This window comes from Mesoplodon densirostris, chromosome 10 (genome assembly GCF_025265405.1).
Source record: "Mesoplodon densirostris isolate mMesDen1 chromosome 10, mMesDen1 primary haplotype, whole genome shotgun sequence".
Taxonomy (NCBI): Eukaryota; Metazoa; Chordata; class Mammalia; order Artiodactyla; family Ziphiidae; genus Mesoplodon; species Mesoplodon densirostris.
In genome coordinates this window covers 102,993,881-103,011,352 of record NC_082670.1, presented here as the reverse complement: position 1 = coordinate 103,011,352, position 17,472 = coordinate 102,993,881, and the positions used below count along the sequence as shown (strand labels likewise).

Genomic DNA, 17,472 nt, shown 5'->3' with positions numbered 1-17,472 from the left:
TCCCCCACTCACAACAGCACTGAGGTCAGAGGAGTTCTCGGGGGTTCTGAGGGAGAGAACCCTCAAGCATAAGCATAAGTAAGAGACTGGACCCTGGGGGAACGTGGGGAACGGGCGGGGACAGTGAGTGTGGGAGGCAGCGTAAGGCTTTGTGGCCAGTGGCCCCTAGGAGGCATCCAACGATTCCAGGGTAGAAGCCTCATTCGGGGCTTCCAGCCAGTGTCCCTAGGCCTGCGGCCACAGACATCCGGACTGCGGTGAGCTCTGCTCAGCCTTGATCGGCAAGTTTGGCGGCCTCGCGTTCCAGCTGGCGGCACAGCTCCACGCGACCCCGCAGGCACGGCCGGGCCGCGAGGCGGCCCCAGCTGGTGGCTTGAGTAGAAGTCCGCGCGTCCAGCGCCCGCAGCAGGCGCGGCATGTCTTGCAGCAGGCGATAGCGGGGCAGGGCGCGCAGGGGCGGAGGAATGTCACCTTTGGCGCAGAGGCGACTGAAGTAAGCGCGCGAGCAGCGGCAGCGGGCGCGGGGCGGCGCGGAGCAGGGCGCGCAGGGGCGCGGTGCGGGCATCCGGGCCGCCGGCGGGGCTCGGGCCGGCGCAGCTCCACAGCAGCAGCACGGTGCCCCGCTCCCGCGCCACGCGCGCCCGTGCCGCCCAGAGCCAAGGCAGCGGGCCCACGCGCGCCACCCGCGTACCCTCCCACAGGTCCACGATCACGTCGCGCCCGCCGCCCAGCGCGGCCCGCAGCAGTTCAGCCAGCGCTCCCACCAGGCGCCGCTGCGCCTCGGAGTCCGCCACGTGCAGAAGCAGCACCGGCCGCGCTCGACCTGGGCCTGGGGGTGGGAGCAACAGATGAACAGGGTGGGGGGCTAAGGGACAGCCCAGCCCTTTCCTCCCACTCCTCAGGGCTACATGATAGGGTTAACTCCACCCCCCCCCCTTTCTTCATCTGCGCTGGGGATGGGTACCCAAGGCAGTTTTAGCCTACAGGCCTATAGGGCACCTTTGGGCTAATTAGATAAAGGTGCCCAGGAAGAAGAGAGGGCTAGGGCGCCAGGTGCAGCGCAGGCTGGATTTCCGCCCCACTAGCGTCTGGCCTAGAGACTGGTGCAGTGAACCACCTGCAGAAGGACCTTTGCCCTGCCTTAACCACTCCTGCCCACTAGGGGGCCTGAGGCTCACCGCCTTGGGTAACAGAGAGGGGGGTGCAGCGGCAGGGACAAGGCTCTTTCGGAAGGGAGCCTGGGCGGGGGAGGGATGGGGGCAACTGGCCTAGGAGCCAAGCAAGTCTGAATCCCCAGGTTACCCCCAGTGAGCTTACCTGACAGTGGGCGCTGGCAGGTGAGCACCAGAACAACACCCAGTAGGGTGGTGAAGGCCAGCAGTGCCAGGATCAAGAGCCCCAGGAGCCTAAGAGAGACTGAGTCAAGTAGGGTGAGGCCAAGCCCAGCTCCTCAGTGCCCAACCTCCTTCTCACTCCCCCCCCCACCAAGAACTCACCATCCGGACACAGGAGGTGCTTCCAGGCAAACTGGACATCTGACCTCCACACCTGAGGGCACAGAGCCCCCCAATCCCTGTAAGCCAGGGTAAACCCTCCTCCCAGGGGAAGTTGAATAAGGCATGGGGATAGTGAAGGGGAATCCCCCTGGATAGGGAATTCCTCCAGCACAGGGTTTGTGTCTGGTCCAGCTCTGGCTGGGCACAGAACAAGGTCAAGAGTGGCAAACTCAGAAAGTAAACCCAGGGACTTCCCTGGCGGTCCAGTGGTTAAGACTTTGCCTTCCAATGCAGGGGGTGCGGGTTCAATCCTGGTCAGTGAGCTAAGATCCCACATGCCTCAGGACCAAAAAACCAAAACATAAAACAGAAGCAATATTGTAACAAATTCAATAAAGACTTTAAAAATGGTCCACATCAAAAAAAAAAAAAAAAAAGAAAGAAAAGAAAAGAAAGAAAGTAAACCCAAAGTTAACCAGAGCATCCATGAGGACACGGAAGGCACAGGCCCTGACTGAAGTAATCAGACACCACTGAGCTCCAGCCCATGATCACCATGCCTGAATGCGGAAACAAAGCACCAGGTTTTCTGATTTTTTTCAAGAGACGCCAGAAATCAACTTTTTAAAATGTGACATCTCCCAATATTTAAGTGGTGGCAACTAATTCCAATTATGAACACCGTGCTGGCCAAATCAAACATTTTTATGGACTGGATTTGCCCCATGCGTCACCTGTGGTACAGATGACAGGGGAGTATATGCAGCAGAGTGAGGGCAGGATTCCTTACCAGGACACAGCCCCCTGGCCTCAGGAAGGGAACGATGAGGTCTAGTGTCACTGAGCTTGAGCCCTGAGTCTGTGGGAAAAAAGAGCAGAATGACTGTCCCCATAGAGGCAGATCTGGCTCTGTCCAGCCCCTGAGCCTGTGCCCATTGCTGTGTTCCTCCTTTCTACCCACCACCCCTACCCAAACCCTACCCAGGCTTAGGGCCAAGTGCCACCCCTGACAAGAAGCCTTCCCAGGTTTCATTCCCAGATCCCACTGATCGTTCCCAGATCTGAACTGCTGCACAGATAAACATTAATCAGGCAATCAGGCACTTGTCAACATACTCCGGGTGCCTACTCTGTGCCAGCCCGAGGAGCCAAGGCGGACATTGTCTCTGTCCTCCAGCAGCTCACAAACCAGGAGGCTAATTATATGCTGCCTCCCTTCTCTGTCCTGCGCACCTGAAGGGGCAGCTTGTCCGTTGGAAAGAACGTAAGTTGTAGAGTCAGGAGACCACAGCTAACAAAGTCAGGCTTAACTATTCCCTTTGTGGTTCCTAGCTGTGGGATCTTTGCATGGAGATAGACTTCCTTTCTCCTTGAGCCTCAGTTTCTTCATTTGTGTATGATAGATAATAATCCTTGTTTTACTGGGTTACTGAAAGCATCGAATGGGAATATGCAGGTGAACCCCCTTTATAATACAAAGTACAGGGACTTCCCTGGTGGTCCAGTGGGTAAGACTCCACGCTCCCAATGCAGGGGGCCCGGGTTCCATCCCTAGTCAGGAAACTAGATCCTGCATGCAGGCAACTAAAAGTCTGCATGCCGCAACTAAGAGTCCGCAGGCCGCAACTAAGAAGTCCGCGTGCTGCAACTAAAAGATCCCATGTGCCGCAACTAAGACACTGCACAGCCAAAATAAATAAATATTTAAAAATACACAGTGCAATGTGTATTCATTTAGTAGTAGTAGCTGTTATTACATTATGGACTCCTTAGGGGCAGACTGTGTTATATACTTTTCTTGTATCTCCCAGGGCCTAATACAGAGTGGGAACAGAGTAGGCACTCAATAAATTCATGCTGAACTGATTGCCATCTGTCTACAGGCAAGGATGTGGCTTCACCCTGTGCTCTGGGTGCTGGTTAGAGAGTTGATCAGTCTCCACCCTTTGGGAACACCCTCCACCACCTACCCCATACCCCAGCCCTGCCCCAGACCCCATTCTCCAGCCAGCCGTGAGCAGGTGCTGATGCAGTGGCTCTCAAATCATGGTTAACTCAATGACGTTCTCAGCTCACAAAAATAAATGAGTCCGTGGATTTATCTCTCAATTTTAAGTTATCCCACATGACTTTGTCGTAAATCTTAAGCATGGTTTCATCTTAAATCTTAAGCAGTTCCTACCACCTGTAGGCTTGGGAGCCCTCACAGAATACAAAACAAGTAAACAAGCTGCATGTAAGTAAGAAAGAACTGAAACAAGCTAGCTATGCTTAGTCAGCTTGGTGCTGTGGTTTTGCGGATATATTTGATGGTGGTTTTTATGTCAGATACACAGAAGAGAGTCTGCTAGTCAAACTGTTTTTAGTTCACGATAGAGTTAAATCTGTCAGTAGTTTACAGTATTCTGCGAAGGGCACTTCAGCTTCCTGGGGCTCTGCCTCCCAAAGATAGAGGACTTCTGCCAGGAGCCTTGTGGAGGAAGGCAGGAGAGCAGTGGTAGAGGACAGCTGGTTCAAGAGAGGGCATCAATATAAAATGTGGTGGGAGTTCGAGTGGGCCAGAGAACAGCTGGGAGTGGGAGGGCCAGTCTCTTGTCTCTGTTTATCCCTGTAGGTTCAAAATCGAAAAGGATTAGAGGGACTTCCCTGGTGGCGCAGTGGTTAAGAATCTGCCTGCCAATGCAGGGAACACGGGTTCGAGCTCTGGTCCGGGAAGATCCCACATGCTGCAGAGCAACTAAGCCCGTGAGCCACAATTACCAACACAGCCAAAAAATAATAATAATAAATTTATAAAAAAAAAAAAAAGAAACTGCTCCATCGAAGACCCCAGTGACTGGCAGAGGAGGCAGCTGAACAAAGGCTGGCCAAGTAAATAAATAACCAGATGTTGTAAGAGATTTGCTTGCCTCCACCTGCTGTGCTCTAATCAACAGGTTCTAGTGGGGGCCAAGCCCTGGCTAGGCCATACCTGGCTGACGCTGTACACAGGGGGCACCATGCTGTCCTGCCCCACGCCTGAGTGGCTCCAGGCAGCACTGAAGGTGGCAGGCATCCTTGAGGAGAAGTGAAGGACCAGCTGCTGAGCCTGGGTATCCATGCTCACATTCCAGGATGGGGCTGCCAGGGGGTAGGAAAGGGCATCATGTAATAGATGATGGTTTGTGGGAGGTGATAGGAGCCGGGCTGCAGTTAACAGAGAAGCCAGGGCAGGGCTAGAGTTTGGCTTTGCCGCAGTTGCATGAGGGTGAAATGGTGGGAAGGGGTCCCAGCCAGGGTCACTTATTGGCTCACCGAATGTCTGGTGGGGGCATTCAACGTGGCTGCTGTTTCCAAAAGAGAACTGAGAAATCCAAGAATGGCAAGTCAGCAAGCTCCAGGAACCACGCACACCCTTCTCCCTCCTGTGTTGCCCATGCTTGTACCTTGAAGCAGAGCTGGGGGTGCAAGTCCACCTTCTCCAAGACATACCACTGTGGTGGGAGAAGGGAATTAGGGAGCAGGGCCCTGGGCCCCAGCCCCGCCCACCCAGGTCCTAGGGAGGCCGTCTCACCCCCTCTGACTCTCGAGCCATGGCATTGGGGACGTCTTCGCAGAGGGTGTGCCAGCCCCGCCTCTGGCAGAGGGAGGCGTCCAGCTTCAGTGGGCAGCGGAGTGTCAGGGCCATGACCATCTGACTGTGCTGGTTGTGGTCAGTAAAGTTCACCGACTCCCAGAAGTCTGAGCCATCTGGGCAGGCAGCAGGGGCAGAGAGTGAGGCCCAGGAGGCCTGAGCCCCGAGCCCCATCCCCAGGGCATCGGGAGATGATATTTGTGAGGGAGCCTGGCACAGCCGTGGTCTGCCTAGGTGCCTGATGAACGAGCATGCCTCCTCCTGCCCCTCCTTTTGCCTCTTCTATTTAGCTGTCTCCTCTCCTTCCTGCACCTCCATTCTGGCCGACTCCTTGCTGCTCCCCCAACTCGAAATCTTCATATCTTTGCTTATGTTCCTCTCAGAATCAGGAATGTTTTCCCCTCCCTTCTCTCCTTTCTAAATCCTGCGCATTTTCTGAGCCCAGCTCAGATGTCACTCCCTTTAGGAGACCTTTTCTACTCACGGACAGCCGTCATGGGCTTCTCCCTCCCCTGAGTTCACGCCTTACAGCCTATTCCTTGATTACAGCCCTGCCCTGGACCATAGGATGCTTTGTGCTATTCGTTTGTCATGTTTGAGAATCCTGTCTCTGCAATTTGGGCTCAACAGTATGCATAGATGTCACCAACCACTTTCGCACATAATATTGAATTCCAGCCTCATAAGGAGTTGGAAAGTGAAGCAGGGCAAGTATCATTAGTTTATAGATGAGGAAACTGAGGCTCAGAGAATAAGTGGCAGAGCTGGGCTGTGAGCCCAGGTCCTCTGGTCCACCTTCTTAGGACATTACCTCCTGAGGTGGATATTTCTGATATCTCTGAACAGTGCTAGTACAATGTTCAATGCTCTGATTTATTGGCAGTCTGATTGCTAGACATGGTAGCCCATGACTTACCCCCACTGACTCCAAAGAAAGTGCCTGCATGCCTTCTGGGGACTTCCTCCAACACAGGTGTAGAGGGTGTGCAAGTGCGTGTGTGTGTATGTGCATGTACACGTACGTTTGTGGGGGAGAGAGAGACAGAGAGAAGCTGTGCATGCACAAGAGTCACATGAGCAGCACTCACAGGCTTCAGGCCAGCTCTGGAAGGGACATTTTTTGTGCCTCACGGTGTCTTCTTGCAGGTAGGACACCTGTGGGGACAGGGGAGCAGGGAAGAAGGGTCAGAGAAATGGCTTTCCCTACATCACTTAGACTTGAAACTCATTCTGGCTTGACCTTGCCCAGATGCAAGCTGCCTGAGCTGGCAGGGCACCGAGGAGGGGAAGAAGTGTGGGGTGTGGGCAACGGTGGGTGGCACGTGGCACTCAGGCACAAACCCCAGACTATAGGAGCAAGATCAGTGAGTGAGGGGCTGAGTCCTATTCTCCCGGAGAGGAGAACATATCCCCACAAAGAGGCAAATCGTGAGGTCCACATTCCTCAACTTTTGCCTTCCCTGGCCTCCACTCTCAGCGATTCCTAAGGCGCTGAGTGCCTCATAGGGCCCCTCCCTCTGAAAGCCCAACACCCAATGTTATGCCCCTGGCAGGTGCTCCCCACTCCAGGTCTCTGCCTGCACCCTCCCTTTTGTCTCCTCCTGGGTGACAAGGCTCCTGCCTTTCCTGTCTAGTCCAAAGGAGTCTTAATGCTAGGCACCTCAGTCTTACAAGGAGAGGAGGAGGACTTCCACGCAGGGCTAGTGGGGATGAGACTTCTGGGGCCATATGGAGCCTTGCAGTGGCCACGAGCCCCCGCTGTGACAGAACACCCAGTGAAGGCAGCTGTCTATTCTGCCTTTGTGGGCTGAGGCCGGGTCTCGACAAAGGCAAGCTGAGTTTGGGTGGGGCTGAGGTTGGACTTACCCCCAGGAATGTGCCATGGTCAGCAGGACACCTCCATCCCTGGCTGTGTGTGGCTCACTGTCAGGCTGGCACCAGTCTTCCCTAGCATCTCGTTAACACCAGCCCTTTTAAAACCTGACTTAGTGGAGATATGCTTGACCAATGGTGCTATCTGGGTGGCCTAGGAGTGAAGCCATGGACCACCCACACCTTTTCCTCTGCTCACCTCGATGCACAGACAGGGCAGAAGGAATTCATAAGGCAGGTCTACAGTGCAGCCCCCAGACACAATTTTCTGTGGACAAAGCAGCAAAGGAAGAGAAGAAGAAGGGCCTGAGAAAGAGTAGAGGCACCCTGGAAAACAGCAGGAGAAAACTGGGACCTTGGTCACCACATACCCTACTTTCCCTCTTATCTGAGACATTTCTTTCTCTGAGAAATTTCCTCTCAGGGGGTCTCTGCTCTGTAATCTGACCATCTGCTCTAGGTGTCTCAATATATGGAAAGAGGTGGGTGAGGAGGAGATGGGGAAAAGAATATACATTTATTGAGCCCCTACTGTATGCCAGGGAGGGTGCTAGGTGTTAGAAGCACCAACTCAATTAATTAAATGCTAGCATCATGGTAATCTTGGGAGGCATCATCGCCATTTTAAATGGGGAGAACTGAGGGACTCGGGTACAGCATCAGTCCCTTCAAATGGTACCAACTGTATACAAGGGCATCCGTGACAACTGGAGGTTGAGGTGGAGTGTCAGGGCCTAGGCTGGAAGAATAGGGGACATCTCATTCTCTGAGGAGCAGTGACAAAAGGCAGGGAGATGGAAGGGAACCATGACAGATGTGACCATTTTGTTATTTTCTCAGGAGAACAGCTTCTTGGGGGAACTGAAAAGTTCTCTTAATGCAACCTGAATCTCACTGAGGGTCCTCTCACTGGGGGTAAGTGCCATATCCATTTCTCTGCTAGGCATTCATGGCTGCCCCAGGTCTCTGCCTGCCCTTTCCTTCCTCTCCTGCCAGGAGACAAGGCCCCCTGCGTTCTCTGCCTAGACCAAAGAAGTCTTCATGCTAGGCACCTCAGACTTGTAAGGAAGTCTTGGACAATCACCACCTCTCTCTGGGACTCAGTCTCCCCATCTGTATAATGGGTAGGTCCTTTCACTCCAGCCCTGTGTGATCTGGCTTTTACAGGCAGATGGCCCTCCATACCTGGGCATCAAAGGGACGGCTCAGCTCCTCACACTCCAGTGCCCACTGGTGGCAAAGACGTACACTGACCTCAGGGCCTGGAGGAACGGTCACTTGAATAACCCTTGCCTCAGGCAGCAAGTCAAAGGAGAACTCAGGCCCTGGGGAGAAGGGGGACTTGGTGGCCTTGTCTTTTGGCCTTAGCACGGGTACCACTACTTGGCTCCACCATCTCCAGTCACACGACGTGCCTACCTCCAAGCCTTTGTGAGCCACGTTTGGAGAGAACTTCCCCTTTCTCTGGATCTGCAGGTTGGGTTCTTTTGGAACGCAGCCCCTTGTGGGAGGTGTCTGGGGAGGGGACGGAGATGTGATGGCCCTTCTCAGACAGGCAACGGCTACTTAGCAGCTTCCTCTGCAGGCAGAGAGCAAGGCTGGGCTGGCCTCAGGCCAGGAATCAGGAACTCTGGCTTCTATTCCTGTCTCTGGAATCCAGGGCACCACAGGCGAGCTGCTCAACCTTTAACGCTCAGTGTCCCTAACTGTGTAATGGACAGAATAGTCTTCTTGAGCTCCACTCTTTCCATCTCTCTTTTATGGCTGGAGAACAGAATGAGAAGCCAGAAAGAGAAGGGCTGTGGGGTATAGGGCAGGGCTGGAACTGGCAGGGAGAGTACCTGAGCAGATGCTGGCATCGTGTGCCTCCTACAGAACCGGAACTTGTAAGACTTTTTGGATTTCTGCACCAGGAGGTGGAGCCAGCCCCACTGAAGACCTGCACAGGGAATGACACATTTACTATCCAGCCCCTCACGGCCCCTCCCCTACCTGGAGATGTGACCCAGTGTTGGACAGTCAGTCATTTTAGATCAGGGAGGGTAATGATTGCAAACTTCTTTAGTCCTCTAAGTTATGATACAATCAAAAAAGCTTTTTCTCCTCTTAAGTAGAGAAAAACTATGTATATACAAAGATGTTCATGGTAGCATTATTTATAACAGTGAACAATTAAAAACTGTCAATTCTTAAGCAGTGTGTGGGCATTTAGTATGCCCCAGGCACTGTGCTAGGCAATGAAAATGTAGAGTTGAATAAGACAGATCTTACTTTACAGATAGAAGGTAAAAATAGTAAACTCATAGAACTAAAACATTTTAATCCCAAGAATTGGTACCAGCTGAAAGGAGAAACACCTTCACAAAGCGATACAACTGAACTCACGAATATCAATCATGGTGTGTGCTGTTTTAGGAGGGCCTAATTCTCTGCTGAGGTTGACAACAGGACAAACATCTCTTCTAGTAGGATAAGTTTTACTAGCGTCAGCCTAGGGCCCCCCCCAAATTCCCCCAATTCCAATCTCCACTAAGAATGGCCCAAAGGACTGTTTCTCGTACCCGAAGGATCTGACACCAGATGCAGGCACCGACAGCAGGGACAGTGGCAGAGCCAAGCACACCAAGGCTTTGGGGAGGGGGGAAAGGCCGATAGGGTATGGCGAGGAATCTGGGCAGACCTTCCTGTGAAAGATGAGAAGGAAATCAAATGGCAAGGTCCCAGGAGTTCCCTCCTGCCTCAGAAAAGTTGGACTTGGGGCTGAGCTCTGCCACTTACATCCTGGCCGACTGACCTGGGGCAAGTTACAGACTCCTCTAAGTCTCAGCTTCATCATTCATAAAGTGGAGCTGCTGTCAAGATCAAGTAACATAATGCATGGGAAAATGCCTTACAAAGTATAACAAAATGTACCATAAAACAGGAAGGATCATTGTTGTATTACTGACTGGTGAGGGACCAATTAAGGGAGAGTGCCTGCAGATGTACCTGGCTCTCATTTAACCCTCCCCACAGCTCAGGGACAACTGTTTTCATTGTATAATCATTTCTACTGTGCTGCTATACCCCTCAGAAACTGTGCACTGCCTGAAGCCATGCATGGAGTATGTGGCAGAATTACAACGCAAATCCAGGCTCACCTTGTGTTTTTTCTTTGATACTATGCTACTTCCCAGGTTGAGAACCAAAAATTAGAATGGAAGAATGGGGAAGACGAGCAGGGCAGGGAATGAGACTCACCAGTGAAACTGTCATCCTGAAGGCACAGGGCCCAGTAGGGAAAAGAAAGGACAGAAGTATAATTAGTAGGTATTCCCACGAGGAGCATTCTCCCTGGGGTCTTTGCCTCACATCACCTAATTTCGAGGTCCGCAGAAGCCAATAGCCCATCCACTCTGGCTCTTTTCTTCCCAGCTCCACCCTGCCCAGGCCCTCAGTGCACCAGGACCTTGACTATCCCTTCAAGACGGTGTAGAGAACACACTGAGGCTGCCATCAGAGCTCAGGGACTTGGGTAGCAGGAAAGGACAGGCGGAGAGTGGGGAGCTTTACCAGCCTGTGCCAGCCAGGTGTCCCCACCCAGCAGCAGCAGGCACACCTTACCATGTGGGAGGCCAGCAGACAGAGGGTGCTCCAGCTGGGAAGGGAGGGGCAGCCAATACCAGCAGAGGCAGACAGGCCAAGGAGGAGCTGGACGAGAGGCAGGAGCAGGGCTGCCAGTCCGGGGCTCCCCATGGGCTTCCGAGGGGTCAGGGTATCCAGAACATGGCTGCACCTCCTGAAGGTGGGTGGCAGGGCCTTGCCGTGCAGCAGCAGGGAGTGCAGTGCCAGCAGGAGCCCTCGCCTCAGCCTGCCCCTGCCCCGCCCTGCCCCAAAGCTCCTCCTCAAGCCCAACCAGCCGGCCAGGCCACATTCCTTCTCCTCCAAGTGGAGGGACTGAAGGACACTAGCCCCCCAGAAAACCCTACTCCCCTACCTGGAGGGCAAGGGGGCTCCTGCTCTGGCAGAGAAATAACAGGCAAGAGGCCGGCACAGGGTCAGGGGGATGGATGGTGGCTGCACCCACTTCGTAACTCCTCCTACTCCTGCAACACCCTGCAGATCAGACCCGCCCCTTAGCAAGCTCCTGGCCTTGAATCTCCCCGGGACACGTCCTTCATCCTCTCACTTAGAAGACTGACAGAGCCATCAAGCACTTCTCTGCAGTGGGTGCTGGAGACCGAGGTGACTGATGCACCACTTAGAGCTGGGCAGGACAAAAAAGCACTATAGGATGCACGTAAACCTCATGTCCCCCTGTGCATCCTGGCTCCCACCTGGCTGACTTTCAGGACTAGGGTCCAGCTTTCTCTCTCTACCCGTTGGCCACTTCCAGCACTTCTGCCAAAGGGCCTCCAGCTTCAAGGATCCACTCATCAGTACAGTCTGCTCAGGAAGTCCCAGGTCTCATAGCTGAGCCCTGGAGCTGAGGGAGTGGGCCCCACGCATTGACCTGGTTTCCTGTGGTTTCCAATGCTGATGAGGCTCCATTCTCTGTGGGGACCCTCCACGTTGTCCCATGGCTTCCTCCTGCTCATGGAGCATTTGAACTGCTTCAGCCCTCACCTTGGTGACACACACCGTAGAAAGTTTGGGGCACACCTACTGGGAGAAGGTATCTTGAGACTTATTATCCCTCTGCACTTTAGTAGCTTGATCATACCTATCTTTAGGCCAATTCTAGTTCTTAAGTCTTCAGGTCCACTGTCTAAAGACCCCATTGTACCCATTATCCTAAAAATACTCTCTAGCTTTTGAGTTTCTTAGAAAGACCCTTTCTTATCTTTATGTTTTTCCAGTGCCTAGCAATGGATGTCGTGAAATAGGCGCTCTGTAGTTGAATAAATGTAAATTATGATGTTTCATCTAAGCAGCCGTTTATCTATTTCACATTTCATAAGCACTTTCATATTTGATCCTCCTAACCACCTTACAAGACAGGTAAGTGAGAATTATTCATTTCATAAAGAGAGAAATAAGGAAGCAGAAAGGAGAATGATTTGGTCAAGGTCTCCAGCCCAAGGAGCTCCAAATCCTCTCACAGTTCATTTCTCTTTCTACCATCCTTATGGCCTCTCCTCCCACTGCTTCACCCCCCTCTGCTCCTGGGAACCCAAAAGGGCCTGCCTGACACAGTTCTCTTTTGGCCTTGAAGTCCATCACTGCAACCAAATCAGTAAGATGTGAAGGGAGAAAAGGGTGGTCTAGCCATACTAAAGACAGGTTAGGGAGTCTTCCCCCTAAATTTCACCTAGCCCACAATGGTTTAGATCTATACCGATAATGTGTTTTCTAATGCTGGGTGCGTGAAGTGAGAAACTTGGCTCCATTCTAGAATACTTTTCTCTTTTGACTCCTTTTATCTTCTGACTTGATTCTCACAGTGAAAATATTTGGTTAATTGCTCCCTGACCCTGGCTAAGGTATGGTAGGAGAAGCAGAAAAGAAATAACAGACACATACACACGTGAAATAAAGAACAGAAAGGGAAGAAAAGGACCACATAGAAAAGGCAGAGGAAGAAAGAAGAAAGGGGGAAAGGACAGAGAAAAGGAGGTCTGTACTTTATTGTTTTGCTAGTTTATTGTAGAGCCTGTTCCAAAAAGGATTTAAAGTAAAAAGCACAGCGGGTGAATTCCATCACACCCTGGGGAACGGGGAGGGGGTCAGATCACAATTTGCTGAACTCCTACTATCAGGCTCTGGGCTGTGTGCTTTGCCCACATTATCTCATATTATTGGTACTACAACCCTTGAGGTCAGTCTTACTAAACATCTTACAGACTTGGAAACACTGGGAAGATTAAGTAACTTGTCCAAACACAAAATGGAGAGCTGAGACTCACCCCCGTGTCTTTCTAGCTCTTTCTGTCAGAACACACTGCTTGGGGAGATCTGTGGTTTCTGGGCCCTGTAGTCCACAGAAGTACTAGATTGAGGGGACTTCCCTGGTGGTGCAGTGGATAAGACTCTGTGCTCCCATTGCAGGGAGCGTGGGTTCAATCCCTGGTCAGGGAGCTAGATCCCCACGTGCATGCCATAACTAAGAGTTCTCATGCCACAACTAAGGAGCCCGCCTGCTGCAACTAAGACCCCGTGCAACCAAACAAATAAATATTTTTTTAAAAAATAGATGTCGTGAAGGGCTTTAAAAAAAAAAAAAGAAGTACTAGACGGAACGATGTGATGAGTTGGTAGGATTAACAACATGGGGGGGACAAATTGTAATAGTTGGAAAGAAAAAAGGATAGTAGGTCTTACGGGAGTGAGTTATCAGTGATCAGATTTCTAGAACAGCAGGGATTGTTTGGCAAGTGTCAACAAGGGAGGAGTACTTCTGTGGCTGGAATAGGAGGGGGCCAACTGGAGTAAAGGCAACAGAGGTGTGGGGTAGGCCTGCAGCACAGAAGTCCTGTCCTTTTGGAAGGTGGCCAAGGCCTATCTCACCTGTGGTTTGTGTCTGAATGAGCTGATCCAGACTTTACTCTCCAATAACCTTTAAGTGGGGAGCAAGCCAGGCGCTCAGGAGGTCTTGGCAGGCCCCTACGCGTGCTCAGGTAGAGAGTACACTGTGGGGTCCTTGGGCAGCCATTCTTCCTGACAAAGCCTTACCCATGCATGGACGCTGGTCAGATAATGCAGCAGCGTCTCCAGGCTCTTTCTGTAATGCCAGATTCCCAAGGTCGGTTGGGGCAACTGTGCCTACTGTTTGGGCACCCTGGGCAAGAAGGTCCAACCAATTAGACCAACAAAAACCAAGAGTACACAAGTGTTCCTTTCTTATTCCTGCTCTTCCAGAAGGGATCAATCTCCAGAATACCGATGCAAGAAGTTATGCTTAAGAGAAGAGGAAGGGACCCCCGATCTGAGAGGGGAACACCAACACTACTCATCAAGGGAAGGGATTTTGATATTTATTAAGCACCTACTATGTACTATACAGTTTATATACATTATTTTATTTGATCCTCACAACAACCCTGGGTGGTAGATGCTATGATCCCCATACGTTAGATAAAAACAGAGGCTCAGATATCTCCCTCAAGGCAAAAGGTAGCAAAATGCCTGGCTAGATTTCTAACCTGAGTCAGTGTAATATCAAAAACTGTTCTTTCCACCATACCACACTGCCTTTCCCATAGACTAGATGCTCACTAAGGGTTCTTCCAAGGCCTACACCCTCTAGCTCTGTAAACATCAGGGATTAATAACCATTCCTCACACTTGTATAGTGTTAGGGTTCTTAAAGCACCTTCAACAAGATTTTACCTCATTTGATCTTCAAAACAATCCTGTGAATTTGGCAGGGCTGATCTTGGTACCTGAACCTGTCTTCTGATCCAAATACAGTGCTCTTCCCACTAAATCAAGATCCCTTTCAAAGGGAATCTTGTTTACTTCAGGGAATATTACAACCATGAGGCAGGGGGAAAAAAGGATTGGAAAGCCCAAAAAGCAGGATCCCAACAAGCCAACAAGCAGAAAACTAAAATGAACCAAACGGCTCTCTTTTCGTGTGGACAATAATTTTCATAATGGGTCTCTCTTTTTTTAAAATTTTATTTATTTTTTGCTGCTTTGGGTCTTTGTTGCTATGTGCGGGCTTTCTTTAGTTGCGGCGAGTGGGGACTACTCCTCGTTGTGGTGCACAGGCTTCTCATTGTGGTGGCTACTCTTGTTGCAGAGCACGGGCTCTAGGTGCATGGGTTTAAGTAGTTGTAGCACACGGGCTTGGTTGCTCTGTGGCAGGTGGGATCTTCCCGGACTAGGGATCGAACCCATGTCCCCTGCATTGGCAGGCGGATGCTCAACCACTGCACTACCAGGCAAGTCCCTTTATAATGGGTCTTAAAAAGCACTACAAGACTGTAAAGTACCATTCCAGTAATCAAATAAATTTTAAATTCTTTTTTTAAATAATAATTATTTACATCCCGGTTCTTTAAAAATCAGCAATCTGTGCCTGGTGCACATAACTCCATTACCCACTCATTTCCATCTGTACCTCTCTGCTATCCAAATCCTACCCTTCACTCTAGTTCTTTGCTCTGACTTTAGTCTACAATAGAACAAGTTACTTCATTCAATAAATTCAGAGTGCATGCTGCACACTAGGTACAGAGCAAGCGGTGAGGAAAAGACATGTAAACTAGTAATTCTGTTAGTAGAAGAGATAAAATTAAAATGCCATGTGAATTCAAAGAAAGAACCCTCACTCCTTGAAGTGAAGTAGCCAGAAGGCTCCAGAATTACCATATAAAATTAGGTATTGAAAGATAAGTAATAAAGAAGTATAAAAGCAGAAAAGGAAAATTTTTAAGGAAACTGGGAAAACATGGAACCAATATGGGGATTCATAAGAGGTTTTCCTGAGACAGACAGTGTGTGAGTGACAGTATCAGGAGATAAATCAGGAGTGATGCACTGGAACCACACTTTGGAAATGTCTGAAAAGGATTAAGGAATTTTGGTTGTTCAAAAAATAATGGCACATAGGGCTTCCCTGGTGGCGCAGTGGGTAAGAATCCGCCTGCCAATGCAGGGAACATGGGTTCGAGCCCTGTTCCGGGAAGATCCCACATGCCACGGAGCAACTAAGCCCGTGCGCCACAACTACTGAGCCTGTGTTCTAGAGCCCACGAGCCACAACTACTGAGCCCACGTACTACAACTACTGAAGCCGGCACACCTGCAGCCCGTGCTCCGCAACACGAGAAGCCACCGCAATGCGAAGCCCGCACACTGCAACAAAGAGCAGCCCCCTCTCGCCGCAACTAGAGAAAGCCCGCGCGCAGCAACAAAGACCCAACGCAGCCAAAAATAAAGAAAAGACTCATTAGAGAAATGCAAATCAAAACTACAATGAGATATCATCTCACACCAGTCAGAATGGCCATCATCAAAAAATCTAGAAACAATAAATGCTGGAGAGGGTGTGGAAAAAAGGGAACACTCTTGCACTGCTGGTGGGAATGTGAATTGGTACAGCCGCTATGGAGAACGGTATGGAGGTTCCTTAAAAAACTACAAATAGAACTACCATATGACCCAGCAATCCCACTACTGGGCATATACCCTGAGAAAACCATAATTCAAAAAGAGACATGTACCAAAATGTTCATAGCAGCCCTATTTACAATAGCCCGGAGATGGAAACAACCTAAGTGTCCATCATCGGATGAATGGGTAAAGAAGATGTGGCACATATATACAATGGAATATTACTCAGCCATAAAAAGAAACGAAATTGAGCTATTTGTAATGAGGTGGATGGACCTAGAGTCTGTCATACAGAGTGAAGTAAGTCAGAAAGAGAAAGACAAATACTGTATGCTGACACATATATATGGAATTTAAGAAAAAAATGTCATCAAGAACATAGGGGTAAGACAGGAATAAAGACACAGACCTACTAGAGCATGGACTTGAGGATATGGGGAGGGGGAAGGGTAAGCTGTGACAAAGTGAAAGAGCGGCATGGACATATATACACTACCAAACGTAAGGTAGATAGCTAGTGGGAAGCAGCCGCATAGCACAGGGAGATCAGCTCGGTGCTTTGTGACCGCCTGGAGGGGCGGGATAGGGAGGGTGGGAGGGAGACGCAAAAGGGAGGGGATATGGGAACATATGTATAACTGATTAAATTTGTTATAAAGCTAAATAAATAAACAAACAAACAAACAAATAAACAAATAAATAAATAGAAAAGAAAACAAATAATGGCACATAGTAGGGACTTAATGATGATCCAGAGCTGTACTCTTGGTATACTCACTTGCACACAGGGATGCAGGAAGAGGAATGAATATGAGGTAGAAGGCAAAGAGTTACGTTTAGGACACACTGAGTTGGAAATGATAATCAGGACATCTAAAGGTTGTGTATCTAGAAGTACTGCCAGTATCTAATAGAGACTGAGTACATACCTACTGTTTTTGTTTTTACTTACTTTTGGTTGTGTTGGGTCTTCGGTGCTGCGCACGGGCTTTCTCTAGTTGCGGCGAGCAGGGGCTACTCTTCGTTGCAGTGTGTGGGCTTCTCATTGTGGTGGCTTCTCTTGTTGCAGAGCATGGGTTCTAGGTGTGTGGGTTTCAGTAGTTGTGGTACGCTGGCTCAGTAGTTGTGGCTCGTGGACTCTAGAGCGCAGGCTCAGTACTTGTGGTGGCGCACGGGCTGAGGTGCTCCACGGCATGTGGGATCTTCCCGGACCAGGGCTCGAACCCATGTTCCCTGCATTCGCAGGCGGATTCTTACCCACTGTGCCACCAGGGAAGCCCCATACCTAATGTTTATAGAACAGAATGACTATAACTGTGGAAAGGGCAGAGACCTGCAGTTAGAGATCTGGGCATCATCCAGACACGATAAAGTCAAGTGGGTAAGAGCAAAGGGACACACATCTTTTATTTATTTTTTTAAATAAATTTATTAATTTTTGGCTGCGTTGGG

At 50.4% G+C, this 17,472-nt stretch overlaps 1 protein-coding gene across 1 annotated transcript; it reads right to left on the bottom strand.

Moving 5' to 3' along the window:
- Positions 1–268: 268 nt before the first annotated feature.
- Positions 269–17,011, bottom strand: IL17RE (interleukin 17 receptor E). The gene is given in 15 exon segments (XM_060110102.1): positions 269–502; positions 504–829; positions 1,318–1,416; positions 1,497–1,548; positions 2,287–2,355; positions 4,468–4,616; positions 4,791–4,839; positions 4,922–4,969; positions 5,050–5,225; positions 6,198–6,264; positions 7,181–7,249; positions 8,167–8,306; positions 8,401–8,560; positions 8,823–8,920; positions 16,973–17,011. Coding segments are annotated over 14 exon segments (1,656 nt in total). The 5' UTR covers positions 8,841–8,920; positions 16,973–17,011.
- Between the last annotated feature and the right edge of the window lie 461 nt (positions 17,012–17,472).